Raw genomic sequence first — 19198 nt, forward strand, 5'->3', positions numbered from 1 at the left:
AAAAGAAAAAACCCCCCCCCCCCACCCAAAAAAAAAAAAAAAAAAGAAAAGAAAGAAAAGAAAGAAAGTACTTTGCAAAAAGTCTAGCATTTAAGTATTTGGGAATGTCAGATAGCTTGACCTCTTGCTGACTCTCAGTCTGAAATTCTTACAGCTTACCAGAAGGTCAAAAGAAAGAAAACAGTCGACCTTCTTTCATTTCCGTGGGGTCTTCAGAAAGTTGATGGAAATTTTGTACTATGGAAAAATGCATGGCTTTCAAAATGTTTCTGTACCAATATAAACTCATACTTTAATTTCAATTTTTCATGAATTTTTTTACTTTTTCTTTGGAGAGGTTTTTGCTGTAGGGTGCGTGCACTCACCAGACAAACAAAGACAGACAGAAAGCGAGAAATCACCCCCCAGGGGGATGGCTACACCACAATCCCTTCTCCTCCATTCTCCTCTCGGCATCTTGGGCACGCACAAACACGCCGCCCCCGCCGTGAGTTTTAAGCCACCGTGTCTGGGACACGAACCACGGTTGACTACTTGGGAGTCCAGCGACATAGCCATTACGCTAACTGCTGGTCCCATTTTTCATGAATTTTTGAAGTCTTGCTGTGAGTAGATTCATGTAATCCATATTAAATGTATGTTAAACTTCAAATTTTCTTCACATTTTTCCACCTCGATTTTCTTTGGTTTTTCTTTTGGCATTTTATGATAGTTTTGTTTCTCAGTACAACTTTGTTTCTGTTGTCTGTTTTCTGTAGGGTACGTGTGCTTGCCAGAGAGAGGTGGGGAGGGGGTATAAGACATCACCCCCTGGGGGTATAACCGCACCTCAATCTCTTCTCGTTTTTTTGGGGGGGATTTTGGGCACGCGCACACACACACCCTGTGAGTTTTTCAAGCCGCCAGGTCTGGGACTCGAACTGCACAGTCAGTCATGTGGCATCCAGCTGCCTTAACTAGCTGCCTTAACTACCATGGCACCTGGCCAGCCCACAATGCATTTTTTAAAATGTCCAGAGGGCAAGTGTGCTTGCCAAAGAGAGACAATAAGACAGACAGACAGGGAGGGAGAGAAAGCACCCCAGTGGGGCAGAGTCACCTCGCGGCCCTCCTCCATTTTGACATCCTGCCAGGGCTCTGAGCATGTGCTGGTGCCCGATGTCTTTCTCCAGCCACACTTGACCGCTGGGCTCTCACTCTTAACACTGGACTCTGGGGCTGGCCTACATTGTTTGTTGTGTATAGACTGGCATTATTTGCAAAGCATTTTTACAGATATTATCCCTTGAGCCTTACAGTGACCCCTGTGAGTTACTGTAAATGCATTATCTCTATATTTAAAACGAGTACAACTCTACCCACTGAAATTGTAGTATTTGTTCAGCAGTTTAAGATGGAGACTAAATTACTGTAACAAAGTACTTGAATTATCATCAGCATATTAAAACAAACTGTCGAGGGGGCCGGCAGGTAGTGTGGTGCTTAGTGGTGCTAGACTCTCACATGGGTCACTGTGGTTCGAGTCCCAGACCTAGAGGCTTGTTTTTTTTTACTTTCTCTCTCTATGTCCCTCTCTGGTCAAATTAAAATAAATAAATAAAGGACCAGCAGTTAGCGTAATGGTTATGTTGCTAGACTCCCATATAGCTGACCGTGCTTTGAGTCCCGGATCTGGTGGCTTAAACTCATTCCGGGGGCATGTGCAGGCGTTCCCAAGATCCCGAGAGGAGAATGGAGGAGAAGGGATTGCAGGATGGCCATCCCCCCTGGGGGGGATATAGCAAAAACCTCTCCAAAAAACAAACAACAAACAAACAGATAAATAAAGTAATTCTTTAAAAAAATAAACTGTTGAGTGGAATAGGTTGGCAGATGACTCCTGGGAATTCCTGAGCAGAAGCCTTCCTGTGTGTTGCTCCACTTTCTTCTGAGGTCCTTCTCTCCTGCAGAGCTGTAGGCCCATCTGTGTCCGAGTGAGTGGGGAAGGAAGGTGCGCACGGGGGAGCCCATGGCCAACACCCGGCCCCGACCTGGAAGCTTACGTAGCCCTCTGTTCAGATTCCACTGACGAAAGCAAAGTCGCGTAGTACATTGTCTGCAAGGCAGGCTCAGAAATGTGAGTCTAAGTAAGTCGTTACTCCGAGCTTCTGCAGAGAGTGTAGCTTAACGCCAGACGGGGTGAATTTCTTGGTTAGCTCTTCTGGATGCTCCTCTTTCTGCCAAGCATGTCCTGTTTTCTGGAAGAAATGCCTGTCCCTGTGCCGTGTGGCTCCTGGCTCGGCCTTCTGGGAGGCTCTTCCTTGCCCACTGCCCTCCAGGGCCGCAGGTCAGCTGGACGTTGGAGAATACGTGCCTTGTGGAGACAGGCTAATGGCTAGGCAGTCCTGAGTTTCAGCCGGGTGGGCTTTGCGGTCTGGGGGGTACCGTTCTGTCGGAAGCTTGGTAGGTTTCTGGCCTGCTTGCTGCCACCTACCTCCACACAACAGGAACCAGCTCCAGAGTTGGTTTTTGGACATGTGGTTCCTAACCCTCCATTATTATTATTTTTTTTTTTTTGAGAGGTTTTTTTTTTTTTGGGGGTTTTTTTTTTTTTTTTTTTTTTTTGTTTGCTGTGGGGCGTGTGCGCTCACCAGAAAGAAAGATAGAGATAGACAAAGAGACAGAAAGCGAGAAATCACCCCCCAGGGAGGATGGCCACGCCGCAATCCCTTCTCCTCCATTCTCCTCTCGGGATCTTGGGCACTCATGCACACGCGCCTGTTGTGAGTTTAAGCCCCCTGGTCTGGGACTTGAACTGCAGTTGGCTACATGGGAGTCCAGTGACATAGCCATTACGCTAACTGCTGGTCCCTCCTCCCTTATTTCTTGACTTATTTCTAGACACATAATTTTCTACCTCATTTTAATGGCTAGTACTTCAAACTCATCGGAAGTAGTGGTCTTGCATGGAAATATAACATCCTTGAGGTGGCCTTCATTCCAGTACTTGAGCTTTCTCTTTTTAATGAGTAGAAGGTGTTTGAGGGGGCTGGCAAGTGGAGTGGCGGTTAAGGCACTGGACTCCCAAATGGCCCTCTGTGGTTAGAGTCCTGGACTTGGTAGCTTGCTTTCTCACTTTTCCTTTCTCCCTCTCTCTGGGCAAATTCATATTAATAATAATGATAACAATAAATCATTCTTTTAAAAAAGAATTAGAAAAAACAGGTGTTTGAGAAAAGTGGTGCGCTACAATGTCTTATTAGGTTATTGGGTAAGTCATGAATATCTTCCCATTTTTCTGTGGACAAATGGGTCATGGCTTTCTAGACAAGCGACGTAGCCTAGGTTGGTATAGAGAGAGTTGACTTTTCCATGCCTCGGGGCCCCAGAGGCCTGGTGCATTGTATTCTTGCTCATCTCTGTTCACACACTGACCAGCTCTTGCTTAGAGTATCTCTTTCCCACGATGTCTTGCTAAAAATATCAATAGTAGGCAGCTGCTAATATGCACTAACAGCGGCTCTTTCCTTTTGCCTAGAAAAGCTCCGTAATCACATGGGGTAGTTAATTACCCAGATGACAGCTTAATCAAGTGTTTTAATCACCAGATTTCTGGGCTGAAATATGTTTCTCCCTGCCTACTGGCCGACCGTTAAACCAATACAGTAGTTTTTAGGTGTTTGTTACGACAGCACTCCACTCCTGATAGCATTTTTTACGGCTCAGATTAGGTCGTGGTAACATAAAATAACATTGGCATTCTTTCATTCTTTTCTTTTTTAAGGTTTTTACCATAGGGATCAGCAGATGGCATAATGGTCACAAAGCTGGACTCCCATGTAGTAGACTGTGATTCACGTCCCAGACCTGGTAGCGCGTGTGTATGCGTGCCCCAAATCCCGAGGAGAATGGAGAAGGCATGGGTCAGTGGTATCAAAGTCCAAGTGGTATCAAGCCACCGGGTCCAGGACTGGAACAGAGGTTGACCATGTGGGAGTCCAGTGCCTTAACCACCATACCACCTGCTGACCCCATCATTTAAAAGGAGTAGAATTTTTTTCCCATCCGTCTTCGTGCTCACGTTGGCAGGTGCCTCTTCTCCGTAAGTCATTCAGTGACCCGGCTTTCTTCTGTTCTGCGGGTCTACCATCTTCTCAGGTGGTGTCCTCAGCTTCAGGGCTGGAGCTGGTAGCAGGCTCCTGCTTGCAGGGAGGGAAACGATTATGGAGGAATGCCTTCTTTGAATGCCTCGAGTCAGAAGGGGCACGCAGGACCCCATCAGGTTCCACTATGAAGATGTTAGTCACATGGCCGCACGTAGCTGCAGGGAAGTTGGGGAATGCGGTCTCTGAGTGAACTACCATGGGCCTGGTGCAGTCCTGTTACCACAGGGAAAAGAGGGACCAGCTAATTTTATGTGCTCAGAATATTATAACTCTGAAATTTATTCATTTACTTATTAAAATTTTATTTATTTGTTTGTTTGTTGTGGTTTTCAAGCATCCAGGCCCAAGACTCATACTACAGTTGACCATTTGGGAATCCAGTGTCTTAACTACCACGCCACCTGCTGGTTCAACTCTGGATTTTATTACACTTTTTTTTTTATTCTCATAATTGAACAAGCTGAATGGTCATTAATTACAAAATCCCTGAATCAATGTTTTCAAGTTCAGTGTATCTTTTTTTGATTAAAGCTGATTATTATGCATTTTATACAAAAGAGTTTCTGGATTGCAGACATGAGAAATGGAAATTCACTTGATTTCTCTATGTGTATTTGGTTTATTTCTGTTGAATTTCACCAGTTAAAAAAAAGAATGCTGACTTTGTTAGTTTTCTCTTTGTGTGTTAATAATCTGTATAACTCACAAGGCTGTAACAAAAAGTCCATCCTGGTTTTTTTTGTAAAAGAGCTTTTTATTATAGGACATGTGCACTTGCCAGAGAGATAAAAAGCAAGAAATCACCCCCTGGGGTGGGGGTGGGCGATGGCCATGCTGCAGTCCCTTCTTCTCCATTGTCCTCTTGGGATTTTGGGCACATACGCATGCATGTGCTTTTTTAAGCCGCTGAGTTTAGAACTCAAATTGCAGTTGACTGCATGGGAGTGCAGCAACATCACCATTGCACCGTCTGCTGAGCCTAACACGGTCCTGTTTTACGAATGTAATAATTTTTCCCTCATTTAAATATGAATCCCAGTGTTGGTCAAAGAAGCAGCATGATATGATTTTATAATTTTGAGCAGACTGGCCCCACTGCGTCATTAAGTGCAGGCACCACAACCTCTGTTCTTAAGAGCTGTTTTACTAAAAATGGAAATGATTATTTTGAAGAACTGAGCTAATATTTCAAGGGTCAAGGTGTCATGTTTGAAAATATACCATAAAGGACCAGCAGGTGGCATGGCCGACTACATGGTTCAAGTCTGGACAAGCCAGCTTGAAAATCATGCCAGGTGCATGTATGTACCCAAAATCCCAAGAGGAGAATGGAAGAGAAGGGATCGTGAAATGGCCATCCCTCCAGGGGCTGATTTCTTACTTTCCTTCTCTGTCTCTCTCTGACTTTTTCTGGTGAGAGCATGTGCTCTATAGCAAAAGTTTTTTATATATATATATACATATACATATATATATATGTATATATATACACACACATACATATACACACATAAACACACATGCATATGTATGTGTATATAGATACATATATGTACATATATGTATACATGCATACACATAGAAAACAGAAAATTTGTTTGAGCTTTATTATCCATGTTTATCATTAGAATAGTAATATTTTATCTTCTACTATTTCTTGATCATAATATATTAGAAAACATCCATAAAATAATCTCATTTAATCTACTTTTGTATAGAAAATTGATGCTGTAATGCTAAACTAAGAGTAAAGCATGTGAAACTTGGTGGCTAGAAACTGGAGAACCTTGTATGTGTCTAGAGGGCACCATGTGTCTTAACAGCGATGTTCACTGTTGGTCATTTCTCTGTTCTTCAAAGCAATGGCGGACTGTCCTTCTAGCATACAGCTGCTCTGTGACCATGGGGCCTCTGTGAATGCCAAGGATGTAGTAAGTCAGTTCCTGGTTCTTCTCACCTCAACTCGTGTGTTCTAACTTTGCTGTTTTGGGAGATCCGCTGCCTTTAACACTGTTTTATTTTTCCTGTTGTTTAGGATGGGCGGACACCTCTTGTTTTGGCAACTCAGATGTGTAGGCCAACAATATGTCAACTGCTGGTAGATAGAGGAGCGGATATTAACTCCAGAGACAAACAAAACAGGTAATCCCTGGGCCTTGGCTCTCCAGGGAGCAGCTGTGCACAGTGATTGTGCAAGGCCACTGCTGTGACCCGGTCTTCCCGGCCCCTGATTCCCTCCTTCCTTGGCCGGCTTTCCTTGGGATTAGCACCCACCTCTCACTTTTCTTCAGAGTTGCTGAAGAAGGAAGGAGAGAGAAATTGGGGAATGGACCAGGGGAAATGCTGAAGCAATGAGGAAAACAGGAATTATATCCTAGTTACCTTAAGCTTTAAAAACGTCTTTAATGAAATGGATGCAAATACAATATCGAGGAGAAGAATAAAAATTACACGTGAGGTCCACTCGTCAGTGATCTTTCGAGAGTAAAGTGGTTCCTGGGTATCCGGGGCTGGACATGTTTCAGTATAGATTTTCTCAGGGTGTTTTTTCCTCGTTACTCTTTCTCCTCCTTATTCTGCCAGGGTATAAAACTATCCCCTTCTCTGGAACTGAGGCCATTTCTGGACCCCAAGAGTCCCTTCTCGTAGTTTCACTTCTGTAGTTGATTTATTTCGATTGATATGCTTCAACAATTTCTACTCGTGATTCTCCCTTTCCCTTTCTCTGGGTCCAATTTATCAGGGCTGTTGATGGAATTAAGCAACTCTAGAAATAATAATTACTGCACTTTATTTCTAAGCGCAAACATGAGTGACAGCCTGGAGAAGGGCAAGCACTTTTCTTGGATTGCTGAGATACGGTGGTCCCTTTTATGGAGCTTTGAGTACAGGACAGTTGTCAGTCAGCATAAGGAGTCCTTTACATTGGCCTTGTCCAGAAAGGTAGGAGGCCGTCTGGAAGTGGAGGCTTGTAGGTCGTAGGTGAGTTTGAAATTCTTAGGTTAGTAATTGATCAAAGAAAAATCACAACTCTCCATTCCTGAAAGAAATCAGCAAAAGAGTATCTATGCTTTACTCTAAGAGACATGAAAGCTTACTGTGCAGCATAAACCAGTATGTCTGGGGCAGCATGCAGCACCCACTACCCATGGTCTGGTGATGTTTGTAGGCCTGACATTCCCAGGCCCCCTGGGAAACAACTTCGGAATAGAAGAATGTCAGAAGTTTGTCCTCGGGGTGCCTGTGATAGTTCTGACGTTTATGGGGCACACGTTTCCGAAATTCCTCCGTACTACAATAATTCAGTCACTAGCATTTCTGGGATTTGATAGCTAATTACTAGTAAAATGACTGGTTTCTTTGGATTTAATTCGCTCTTTTAAATATGTATACTCTTTTGTTTGTAGTTTGTTAGAAGCATTAAATAAAAAAGTCTTCAGATGTCAGGTTTATGGCTGTAATTGTTCTCATTGTTCAGACGTCTCAAAAGGAGGAAATTCTTAAGCAATTAAATCATTAATGTAATCATCAAGAACGTGGCCTTTTGTCTTTGTTTCTGCAAATACTATAGTCTGATTCTTAGCATGCCCAAGAAAATTGTATTTTAAAATTAAATTTTGGGGTCAGAGAAGAATGATCTGACCGATCCAGGTAAAATGTTTATGCCTTTGTAGAGCTTATATTTTTCCGAAGCCCTTTTGTCTATGTTCTTTCGTTATAAGTTCACCAAAGAAGAGAAACCAGTGAGGTAGGGAAATATACATATCATATAGACTAGGTAGCAGGTGGTTTTAAAAAATAGAACTTAAATTTCCCACACTCTGCATTGTATGGAATTTTATGCCACCAGCTGTGGAGCAGTGCCGGGGTGAGGAGGGAGAAGCAGAGCAGACCTACCAGAGTAGAGACAAGTTCGCTTCCTTGTGAAACCCAGTGTCCACAGTTGGAGACAGTTAGACCCAGGATGATTCACTTCATATCATCACATGTTGGTTCCCTTGGTAGGAAAATCAGAAATTGGATAAAATAATGTCCAGGCTCTTCTCAATTTCCCTGACGACTTAGCTGTTCTATGGCATGATTACCCTTGGCCGATACACTGTGTGTTTGAGTGCTGGTGGCCCCATCGCGGCAGAACACGGCTGCGGTCTCTGTCAGCCCGGGACGAGTGGAGGGAGTTTATTGGAGGAGACACGTTTCAGCTGAGTGTGAGGACAGGGAGTCTCAGAAGAAGGCGGCTCTTCTAAGAGTGGTGGCGAGAACGGAATCTGAGTCTCCCCTGGGAAGAGGAAGGGTTTGCAGGGGAGACTTGCTTGGTGTGGGCCACTTAACGAAGGGCATGAAAAACAAATGAGATGGCAAGAGCAGGTGTGGAAGTTTTGTGTTTTTGGCTTTTTTTAGTTGCCAGAGAGCACGTGTGCTAGCCAGAGAACGGTAAAGAGGGAGAGAGAACCCGCCCCAATAGGCCGTGGTCGTGCTGTAGTCTCTCCTCTTCCACTTCTCCAGCCTGGCAGAATTTTGGGCATGTGTCCAGGGTGTTTTTCATGCTGCCAGGACTGGAATTTGAACCCTGGTTGATTACATGGTATGTGGGCTCCCTAACCACTAGACTAGGGAGCCGGCCGAATTGTAGAAGTTCGTTCAATAACCTTGAAGTACTGCGAAGAACTGGAATGCATAGAGTTAGTTTGGTCATAGGTGCTATTAAAGAGATGGGGCGATGTAAGGTTTTAGCTCCACAGACTAAGACACAAAGCAGATGTTTACATAAATGCAAAGCAGTTAAAATACAAGGTAATGTGAAGTAAAATCTGTAACTAGTAGACCTTATTAAAGAAGTGTCTGGTTTTTTTTCTTTTTTAAAAAAGATTTTTGCTATAGGCTGTGTGCAGTTGCCTAAGAGACAGAGACAGAGAGAGAGAGAGAGAAAGACAGAAAGCAAAAAATCACCCCCCCAGAGGAAATGGCCATGCCACAATCCCTTCTCAATTTTCCTCTTGGGACCTTGGGCACACACACACACACACGCCTGGAGTAAATTTTAAACTACCGGGTCCAGGACTCAAACCATAGTCGACCATGTGGGTGTCCAGTGACATAACCATTATGCCATCTGCTGGTACCAAGTGTCTCTTTTTAAGAAGAGGGTCTCTTCAGATCAGCAGTTAGCGTAGTGGCTATGTCGCTGAACTCCCATGTAGTCGACCATGGTTTGAGTCCTGGACCTGGTGGCTTTAACTCACGCCGGGCGCATGTGCGTACGTGCCCAAGATCCCGAGAGGAGAGAGAATGGAGAAGGGATTGTGGTGTGGCCATCCCCCCTGAGGGGTGATTTCTTGCTTTCTGTCTATCTGTCTCTTGCTGGTGAGCACACGTGCCCTACAGCAAAAAACTCTCAAAAAAAAAAAAAAAACTAAAAACAAACAAACAAACAAACAAAAAAAAAACAACCCAGGAGGGCCTCTGGCAGCCATGTCCGAAGTGTTCCCGGGTATTTTTCAGTCGCTGTCCGCTTCCCTCGTAGAACGGCTCTCATGCTCGGCTGTGAGTATGGCTGCAGAGATGCAGTTGAAGTCCTCATTAGGAACGGTGCTGATGTGAGCTTGCTGGACGCCCTCGGCCATGATAGCTCTTACTACGCAAGAATTGGCGACAACCTGGACATTCTCACCTTACTGAGGACCGCCTCAGAAAATACCAACAAAGGTACCAGCAGTCTTTAAAAAGTCAGGTGAAGGGACCCGCAGGTGGCATGGTGGTTAAAAGGACGGACTCCCACGTGGCCAACTGCAGTTCTGTTCCCAGACCTGGCAACTTGAAAATCCTACTGGGTGTACAGGTGTGTGTGTGTGTGCCCAAAATCCCAGGAGGAAAATGGAGAAGAAGGGATTGTGGCATGGCCTCACTCCTGCAGGGTGATTTTTCACCTTCCCTCTCACTGCCCCTCTCTCTGGTGAGTGCACACGCACTATGGCAAAAAATCTGAAATAAAATAAAATGTAAAAGAGTCTGCTTTATAAAGAGCAGCGTTTCGAAGACAATAGTCGAACTCCCGTTGGTGAGAAGCAAACATGCCGTGCGGATAAAGCGTTGCCTCATCTCCCTGCATTCCATGGGCAGGCTTCCTTACCTCAGAGACTGTCGTCCTCAGGCACTGGTGGTTGCATGTATCATCATCCTTATCGAGTGGACACTAAAACTCTGTGGGATAATTTAAGAATTAAAGAAGAGGAGTCAATTCATGCATTTCACTAATATATTGGGTCATCAGAAAAGTTGTGACTCATTTTTCTGTGTTTTTCTATGTAAAAATGCATCATGACTTTTCTCATGACCCAATTTATATGCATATTTTAAAAAATTTGCTGTAGGATGTTTGTGCCCACCAGAGAGAGAGAGAGAGAGGAGGAGGAAGGAAAGAAAGCATACCCCATGGGAGATGGTCATGTTGCAGTCCCTTCTCTAGTCCTCCTTTAGGATCGGGGCACTCATGCACATACTCCTGGCATGTCTTCCAAGCTGCTGGGTCTATTCAGGATTCAAGCCATGCAGCTGACCCTGTGGGATCCTGATGCCTTAACTGCCACACCACTGGCTGGCCCTTACTGATATATTTTTAAATTCATTCATTTATTTGTTATGATAAAGAGCACATTTGTGCATGCGCTAGAGAGAAAAGCAGCCCCCTTGACAGGGTTTCATCACAGTGTGGTCCCCTTTCCCTGCCCTCCAGCTCCTCAGGACCCAGGTGTTACATGTGCACCCAGTCTGTTTCCAGGCCAGCCCGGGGATCCAAACCCATGACTGCTATGTGACTTCTAGCTCTGGGGGGCACTTACTGCTGCACCACAGTGGCTGGGCCTTACAGTTTTATTTGGTGAAAAGGTTGATGCCCCTTTATCTTTTTAGGTTTTTGCCATAGGGCGCATGCTCTCACTAGAGAGGAGACAGAGGGAAAGTGTGAAATCACCCCCCAGGGAGGATAGCCACACTGTAACCCTTCTCCATTCTCCTCTTGGGATTTTGAGCATGCATACACAAGCACTTGGAGTGAGTTTCAAGCCACCAGGTCTGGGACTCAAACCAGGGTCAACATGTGGGAATCCAGCCGCCTTAGCCAACATGTCACCCTGGCCCTGAAACTCCTAAATTTTTTAGTTACAAATTTTTTATTTTTTTGAGAGTTTTTTTTGCTCTAGGGCATGTGCACTCGCCAGAAAGACAGAGACAGACAAAGAGATAGAAAGCGAGAAATCACCCGCCAGGGAGGATGGCCACGCCGCAATCCTTTCTTCTCCATTTTCCTCTTGGGACCTTGGGCACGCCTACACATGCACCCGGCATGAGTTTAAGCCATGGGATCCAGGACTCAAACTGCGGTCGACTGCATGAGAGTCCAACGACATAGCCATTACACTAACTGCTATTCCCAATTTTATAGTTACAAAGTTTTAAAGCATGAACCATTCTTCAAACATGTTTGCTGTTTAATGACAGAAATTATGAAATATTCAATTGCTATGTATTAAATGCCTGTGCCAAGATTTTCCTGTTCCTTATAGAAAAATTGGAAAATACAGAAAGGCACAATGAATAGTCTCTCATCCTACCACCAAGGAGCCTTTATTCACATTTTGAGGAATAGCCTTCCAGTCTTTTCTCTATGCAAAATTGAGGTCACTTATCATACTTAAGTTGTATCTTACTTTTTTTTTTTTTTGCTATAGGGCACGTACGCTCGCCAGACAGACAGAGAGAGACAAAGAGACAGAAAGCGAGAAATCACCCCCCAGGGGGGATGGCCATGCTGCAATCCCTTCTTCTCCATTCTCCTCTCAGGATCTTGGGCATGCACGCACATGCGCCTGGCGTGAGTTTAAGCCACTGGATCCGGTACTCAAACCATGGTCGACTACATGGGAGTCCAGCGACATAGCCATTAAGCTAACTGCTGGTCCCGTACCTTACTTTTTTAATGTAATAAATTGAAGACTTTTCCCTGAGAAATATTTTTTCAATATTATGACACGTAAGATTCCATTTGTTTAAATTTCATTAACCAAGCAATTTGCTATAGATATTGAAGTTATTTACAGTGTTTCACTAATGTAAGTAACAATGTAATGACAATATGTGGATTTTACCATATTTTTATTATTCCCTTAGGATCAATTCCTAGAAATTGATTATATTAGGTTATAGGGCATGTATGTTTCCTTAAGCTTTAGGAATATACTGATAAATTGCTTTCTAATTTAAGAGTGTTTTAAAATCCTACACTTTACTTGCTTAGCATTGAATATTATTTACCTGAACATTATCATATTAAAAAAAAGCACTTTGCTAATTTTGTAAGCAAAAATGATATTTTGCACTTGTCTTAAACACAAGTTTTGGAAATAAAACTAAAAAGGTAGGAAACCTAAGAGGAAACTTTAAAATTTATTTATCTAATGTGGATTCCTTTATATGGTTATAAAATGTATGTCTAGCAAAGTTAACTTGCATTTTCACTTTTTCCTCTTTTTGAAAAATCTTTAGGAAGAGAACTTTGGAAGAAAGGACCACCTTTGCAACAGGTAGGTCTTAGTTTTAGTTTTTAATAATGACATGCACTGTGCAAGTTAAGTTCTTAGGAAAAGTGGTTAACGATTATGCGTGACCCCCGTGAGTTTCAACGCATGCGATCTCCTCAGTCATGCTCCTGGAGAACATAGATGTTCACGTCGTGAGGGCCTGTCAAGATACTGTCTCTCGGCTTGAGTCAGTGGCTCTTCATTCCAGTGACCATGTCCAGTGGGAATAAATCGCCTCCGGACTGGGACCTTGAGCATCCAACTCTACCATGTTTGAGATGTTGAGGTTCTTTTTTTAAAAAGGTTTTTGCCATAGGGCACGTGCATTCTCCAGAGAGATACAGTGAGAGGGAAAGTGAGAAATCACCCCTCAGAGGGGATGGCCACGCGCTCCCTTCTCCTTCATTTGCCTCCTGGGATCTTGGGCATGCACGCACGTATGCCGGCATGGTTTCCAAGCCGCTAGATCCAGGACCCCATTCATGGTCAGCCATATGGGAGTCTCGCACCTTACCCACCACCTGCTGGCCCTGAGATGTTGAGATTCTTAAATGACACATGTCAAGGTGGCAGTCTCCTGTAATAACAGAACCAAACACTGTTCGGGAAAATCCTTCCAGTGCAGTAAGAAGTGAAGGAGACAATTAAAACTGATGGTAGGTCCGGTTGTGGGAGAACACAGGGAGTACCACTCCTTGGGAGACAGGGAGCCGTGTGGCAGGCCCGGATTTGGTTTCTAGGCCAACCTGAATGCACTAGGCACGGCTACACGTGCTTGTAATCCTCGCTAATCTGGGACTCGGACAGGAGACCGTCAGAAATACTGGTCTCTGTCTTCTCCTTTCCCTCTTCCCCACTCCCACCTTTTTCTCATAAAGGAGAAAATAAAACCAATCACATAGTATTTTATATATATGGTGTGTGCATATATATGTAACTTCGTATGTATGTGTATATATGTAACTTCGATACCACTTTTAACAGTTTTTTCTGTGTGTATTTAACTGAGGACTTTAAAAAGCAAGCACCACATGGGCTATCCAGCCTCGCACTCATGCCCTGATGAGACCACTGTTTAGCTCTGGCTTTGTGTCCTGGTTGGAGTAAATGCTCTGTTCCCCGTCTCCGTGTGAGTGCAAGTGGGTGGGTTTGCAGCCCTCGGCTCCGAGGCGAGCGTAGGCAGCTCTCCCCTCCTGCTGGCTGTTCCCTTCCAGGCTCTGAGCTTTTCTCTGTGAGAGGAGCCTGAGCACGCCCAAGCCCTGAGGAGCGAGTGGTCAGGTGCCTTCTGAGCACTCTGGTCGCCACCTGACTGTAAAAGCCACGTTACCGCTCGCCGTCCTTTTCACCCACCGGGCTGAGTGGCACGTCCATGCGTGGACCACGCCTCCTGGCACTGCGCTCTCCTCGGAGCCGCTGCAGTTTCTGTCCTGTTCCCAGGTTAGGCTGAGTGGGAGCGGCCGAGATGGAGTGTGCTCCGTGTGCTGCACGGCCCTCACGCGGAAGCAGAGGAAGAGGACTTGCGTACAGACTAACCTACAGGGCTGTCGCGAGTTCCTAGGGGACTGCTGCTCTGCTCAGTGCCGCTGTCCAGGTGAAGGCAGGGAGTTACTGTGCTAGGGACAGTGAGACGAGTGCCTTGTTTTAAAAAAAGAATTATTTAGTTTTATTTATAATGATTATTTTCAATTTGCTAGAGGGCACATGCACTCACAGAGAAAAAGGAAGAGAGAGAGAAAGTGAGAAAGCAAGCCCAGGTTTGGGACCCAGACCGTGGTCAGCCATGTGGGAGTCCAGTGCCTTAACCGCCACGCCACCTGCTGGCCCTGAGACTAATGCCTTCTCATTACTTTGTCTGCTTTGTCCATTCTTGTTGAGTAATCGCCATAAATAAGGGTGTTGCACCAAGGGACGTGGGATCCTGTTGTCGCAGTCTGCAGTCACTACAGAGTAAGACGCCCATTGTCTGTTCCACACACACGTGCTGCACGCCCGCGGTACGCCGATTTCTCTTCTGAAGCCGGGGATATTGTGGGGTGCAGGGTCCTTGCCCTCATGGAGCACCCAACTTAGGGAGATGAACAGCAAAAACATGAATATTTAGAACCATAGCAGATGCTATGAAGAAAGACAAACAGCGTCAAAGGATGGAGAGGGAGTGGTAGGAGCTTTGAGAGATCCCCACAGGCCTTCAATGCCAAGACCCGATGGGCGCACGGCTGTCAGGAGGCCACTGTGCCAAGAGCTTGTGCACGTAGCGGAGGGAACAGGAGAGACTGGTGTGGTGAGCAGGTGCCAGGGTCGGGAGGACTCGGTGTGGTGAGGCAGTGTGTGGGTGCTGGTGCAGGTGCCTGTGAGCCCCGCCACCTGGGCCGGAAGGCTCTGGCAGGGCTGAAGCAGCTTCATCCAGAAGGTGGGCCGTTAGGACGGGGGCTGGCGACTTAGTGTGTCTGAGGGAAGGTGGGCGGAAGGGAGTGGAGGCAGGCGGGAGGATCCCGGAGGGAAGGCTAGGGTGAAAGTGGTCTGATTAGGAGAGCGGGAGGGACGTCAGACCCCGTTTGAAGAGCCGCCTTGCAGAAGAAGGAATCAGGCTAAAAACAGTTTTGGCTAAATTATGGGTATCAGTGTCCCCTTCCCCTCCCCCCACCCCCCTGGCACATGCACTCTCCAGAGAGAGACAGAGAGAAACCATGAGAGGGAAAGTGAGAAGTCACCCCCTGGGGGGATGGAGATGGCTTTGCCACAGCCCCTTTTCCTCTTTTCTCCTGGGACTTGGGGTATGCACACACATGCGCCTGGCACTGTCTTAAAGCCTCCAGGTTCAGGACTCGAACCACAGTCAGCCATGTGGGAGTCCATTGCCTTAACCACCATGCCACCTGCTGGCCTCCGGATTATCTTTCTTATGGGACCTGTCTCTCTAATTCTAGATCTGTGTTCATTAGAATGATGGTGTAAAACCCTGTTTAAATTAAATTCAACAAGTACTAGAAAGCATGAGAGAGTTACTCTGAAGAATTAAAGCAATAACTTCTCTCTCTCAGAAGGAAAGTAAGAAATATCTTTCTGAATTAGCTCTGGTACAGGTGTACAAAGCAATTTGGGTTTTAAAAATGTTACTTGTTCTCTTGTTTAATAACTGTGTTGTGGTGCTGGCAAGGCAGCTCTGAAGTGGAGTGGTTCTGAAGCAGTGGGTGTACAGGATCAGACCACACCAGCTGAGCCGTGCAGACTCCTGCAGCTCCAGGCTGGCTGTCCCTCCCACTGCCTCTTCCTGTTCAGCAGCCGCTCACTCCCATAGCGTCTTCCAAAGGGAATGCGACTCCTGTCCCACCACCTTTTTTTAAAACAAATTTTTCCTTTGAGAGTGGTTGGTAATACTTTATATTCGGTCGTCTGAAATATCATGCCGGATTTTTCTATGTTTTTCTATGCAAAAACGCGTCATGACTTTTCCATCGACCCCTAGCGTAACTATCGTTTTGTGTCTAGTACAAATTCTCCTGTTAACATTATGAGACTTTATATAAAATAAATCCTTAACATTTTTAATTCTATGATCTAGTATTTTAAAGATGTGCTTGATTTATTTACAACCTATAGTCTTAGAGCTCCACCTGGACTGTAAGAGGAAACACTGCCACCTTGTGTTCTGGGGGCAGAACTGAACCTTGGAAAATATGTAGTACAGTTCTCTGTAGCCTCATGCTTGCTAACCTGTGTTTTCTTATGTTTTATTTTGCCGAAGCGAAATTTGACACACATGCAAGATGAGGTGAACATGAAATCAAATCAGAGAGAGCCTCAAAATATCCAGGTAAATAGAAAAAAAAATTGGTATCTTCTTTTTTTCTTTCTTTTCTTTTTTCGGGGAGGTTTTTGCTAGAGGGCGCATGCGCTCACCAGAGAGACAGAGAGAGACATAGAGACAGAAAGCGAGAAATCACCCCCCAGGGGGGATGGCCATGCTGCAATCCCTTCTTCTCCATTCTCCTCTCGGGATCTTGGGCACACACGCACATGCGCCCGGCGTGAGTTTAAGCCACCAAGTCGGGGACTGGAACCACGGCTGACTACATGGGAGTCCAGTGACAGCCATTACGCTAACTGCTGGTCCCCAAAATTACTATCTTCTTATAAGAAGAATTTCAGTGGTCTTTGTCATGGGATAGGGGAAGAAGAGACAGAGAACGTGAATGAGTGAAATGCATGGTGGAAAGGAAAGGAAGTTTGTTCTGCTATGTGATTCTATTTTCCGAAGTTAGGTAGTTACGGTTTAGCTGTTGGGCTGGGCTCATAGCCTAGCAGTTAAGGGAGCCGATCCTACTTGGTTAGCCACAGTTCAAATCCCAGCCCGAGTGGCTTGAAAAACACACTAGGTGCATTCTTGTGTGTGCCCAAAATCTCAGTAGGATGGAGAGATGGAGGAGAGGTGACAGCGTGACCACGTGTTGTTGGGGGGTGCTTCCCCCCCGCCACCCCCCGTCTCTGGAGAGTACCCATGCCCTCTGTCAGTTAAAAAAAAAGTGAATTATGTCCTTAGGTAGGAGCCTGTCATATTTTATCAGAGCTCTGAAATGACAATTAGTTTAACAGAAGCTTTACAATAGTCTCATGAACTTGGGAGGTTTTAAGCAAAAATTAAAATGGCATATTCTTGTTAATTTCTGTTTCCAGGTGATGCTTTCATTTTTTTCTTCATTGGAAACATGATGCTTTGCTGTCCTCTGTACTCGTGTTTAATAGGTATCACAGGATGGCAGTTTTTTTTTTTTTCTTTTTTTTTTTTGGAGAGGTTTTCGCTGTAGGGCGTGTGTGCTTGCCAGACAGACAGAGAGAGACAGAGAGACAGAAAGCGAGAAATCACCCCCCGGGGGGATGGCCATGCCACAATCCCTTCTCCGTTCTCCTCTCAGGATCCTGGGCACACACGCACACGTGCCCGGCGTGAGTTTAAGCCACTGGGTCCAGGACTCAAACCGTGGTCGACTATGTGGGAGTCCAGCAACATAGCCATTATGCTAACTGCTGGTCCCGATGGCAGTTTTAATATTGCATCTAACCTGTGGATTTTAGACTGTTTGAGTATCATTAAAATGATTGGTTTTTGTATTTAAAGCTGTTATTTATAACGTATCTCTGCATATGATAGAGAACTGCTTTTAAAGAGCTTCTTCTGTAAGAACTGCTCTTTTCAGATTAGTCTCACACCTGTTCTCTTTATTATTTAAGGATCTGGAGATTGAAAATGAAGATTTGAAAGAGCGATTAAGAAAAATTCAACAAGAACAAAGAATACTGTTGGATAAAGTCAATGGCTTACAATTGCAGTTGAATGAGGTAAATAATCTGCATTCAAGGACAATAGGAAGATGATTTCATTACCAGTACTCACCATCAGAACCAATGACGTGTTTCTGCCCGTGCTGGTGCTGGGTGCTGAAGGAGGAAGAGGCAGGTATTGCTGTTGGGGAGAGTTCTGTGTCACCCCGAGTCAGGCCCCGTCCCCGAAACTCTCCATGTGTAAAGTAGCATAAGCCATCCAGCGCGCGAGGACGGTGCGAGAGGTGTTGGGGAGAGGAGGGGCGTTCTGGAGAGCATTGCCCTGAGCAAAGCCACAGAAGCAGGGGTCAGTAATGTACTCTGTTGTGTACAAAACTAGAAATGAGGGATGAGCAGGTGGTGTGGTGGTTAAGGCGCTGGACTCCAACATGGCTGACTGCAGTTCGAGTCCCGGACCTGGCGCCTTGCTTTCTCGCCATTCTTCTCTCTGTGTCTCTGCTGAGTGCATTTGCCCTGTAGCAAATTAACATGCATACATGATACATAGTTCTTTCTTAAACACTGGAAATGAAGAAAAATCCATCGATTATTATTGTAATCAGTTTACTCTCTAAATAAAATTACACCATGCACATGACTCGTCACAGGTGAAATCGCGTGTGCTGTTTATAGCTCAGAAGTAAGGATATACTGGATTGTTGGAAAAGTCGTGACGTATTTTTTTTGGTTTTCTATGCAAAAATATGTCATGACTTTTCTGATGACCCAAGATAGGGCTGGCCCACTGCGCTCTTTCAGTTCTAATTTTCTCTATCACGTTAATGCTAGTGAGATAAGGATTCTGTTTTCCTGAAACTGAGTATCACCCAAAGCAGATTCATTACCTTACCCTGAAACATTCATATATTCATCCTTTGCCCTTTTAGAAAGTTTATTTGTGTTTTTCTCATGAGAGAGAGAATCAGGCACCCTGGGGCCAGCAGTTGGCGTGATGGCTATGTCGCTGAACTCCCATGTAGCCGACCGCGGTTCGAGTCCCGGACCCGGTGGCTTAAACTCACACTGAGCGCGTGTGCGTGCGTGCCCAAGATCCCGAGAGGAGAATGGAGGAGAAGGGATAGTGCACGGCCATCCCCCCTGGGGGGGTTTTTCGCTTTTTGTCTCTCTCTCTCTCTGTCTCTCTCTCCCTCCCTCCCT

The 19198-nt window shown here is 45.2% G+C and overlaps 1 protein-coding gene across 1 annotated transcript in view; it reads left to right on the forward strand.

The window, feature by feature from the left end:
- Positions 1-19198, forward strand: part of UACA (uveal autoantigen with coiled-coil domains and ankyrin repeats) — a 71903-nt gene that overhangs the window by 22960 nt on the left and 29745 nt on the right. Inside the window, exons 6-11 of the mRNA XM_006161325.3 lie at positions 6006-6076; positions 6181-6287; positions 9670-9851; positions 12687-12724; positions 16467-16535; positions 17951-18058. Of these exons, the coding sequence (XP_006161387.1) occupies positions 6006-6076; positions 6181-6287; positions 9670-9851; positions 12687-12724; positions 16467-16535; positions 17951-18058 (575 nt within the window). The remainder of the gene's footprint in view (positions 1-6005; positions 6077-6180; positions 6288-9669; positions 9852-12686; positions 12725-16466; positions 16536-17950; positions 18059-19198) is intronic.

This window comes from Tupaia chinensis, unplaced genomic scaffold, assembly GCF_000334495.1.
Source record: "Tupaia chinensis unplaced genomic scaffold, TupChi_1.0 Scaffold138425_1, whole genome shotgun sequence".
NCBI lineage: Eukaryota > Metazoa > Chordata > Mammalia > Scandentia > Tupaiidae > Tupaia > Tupaia belangeri.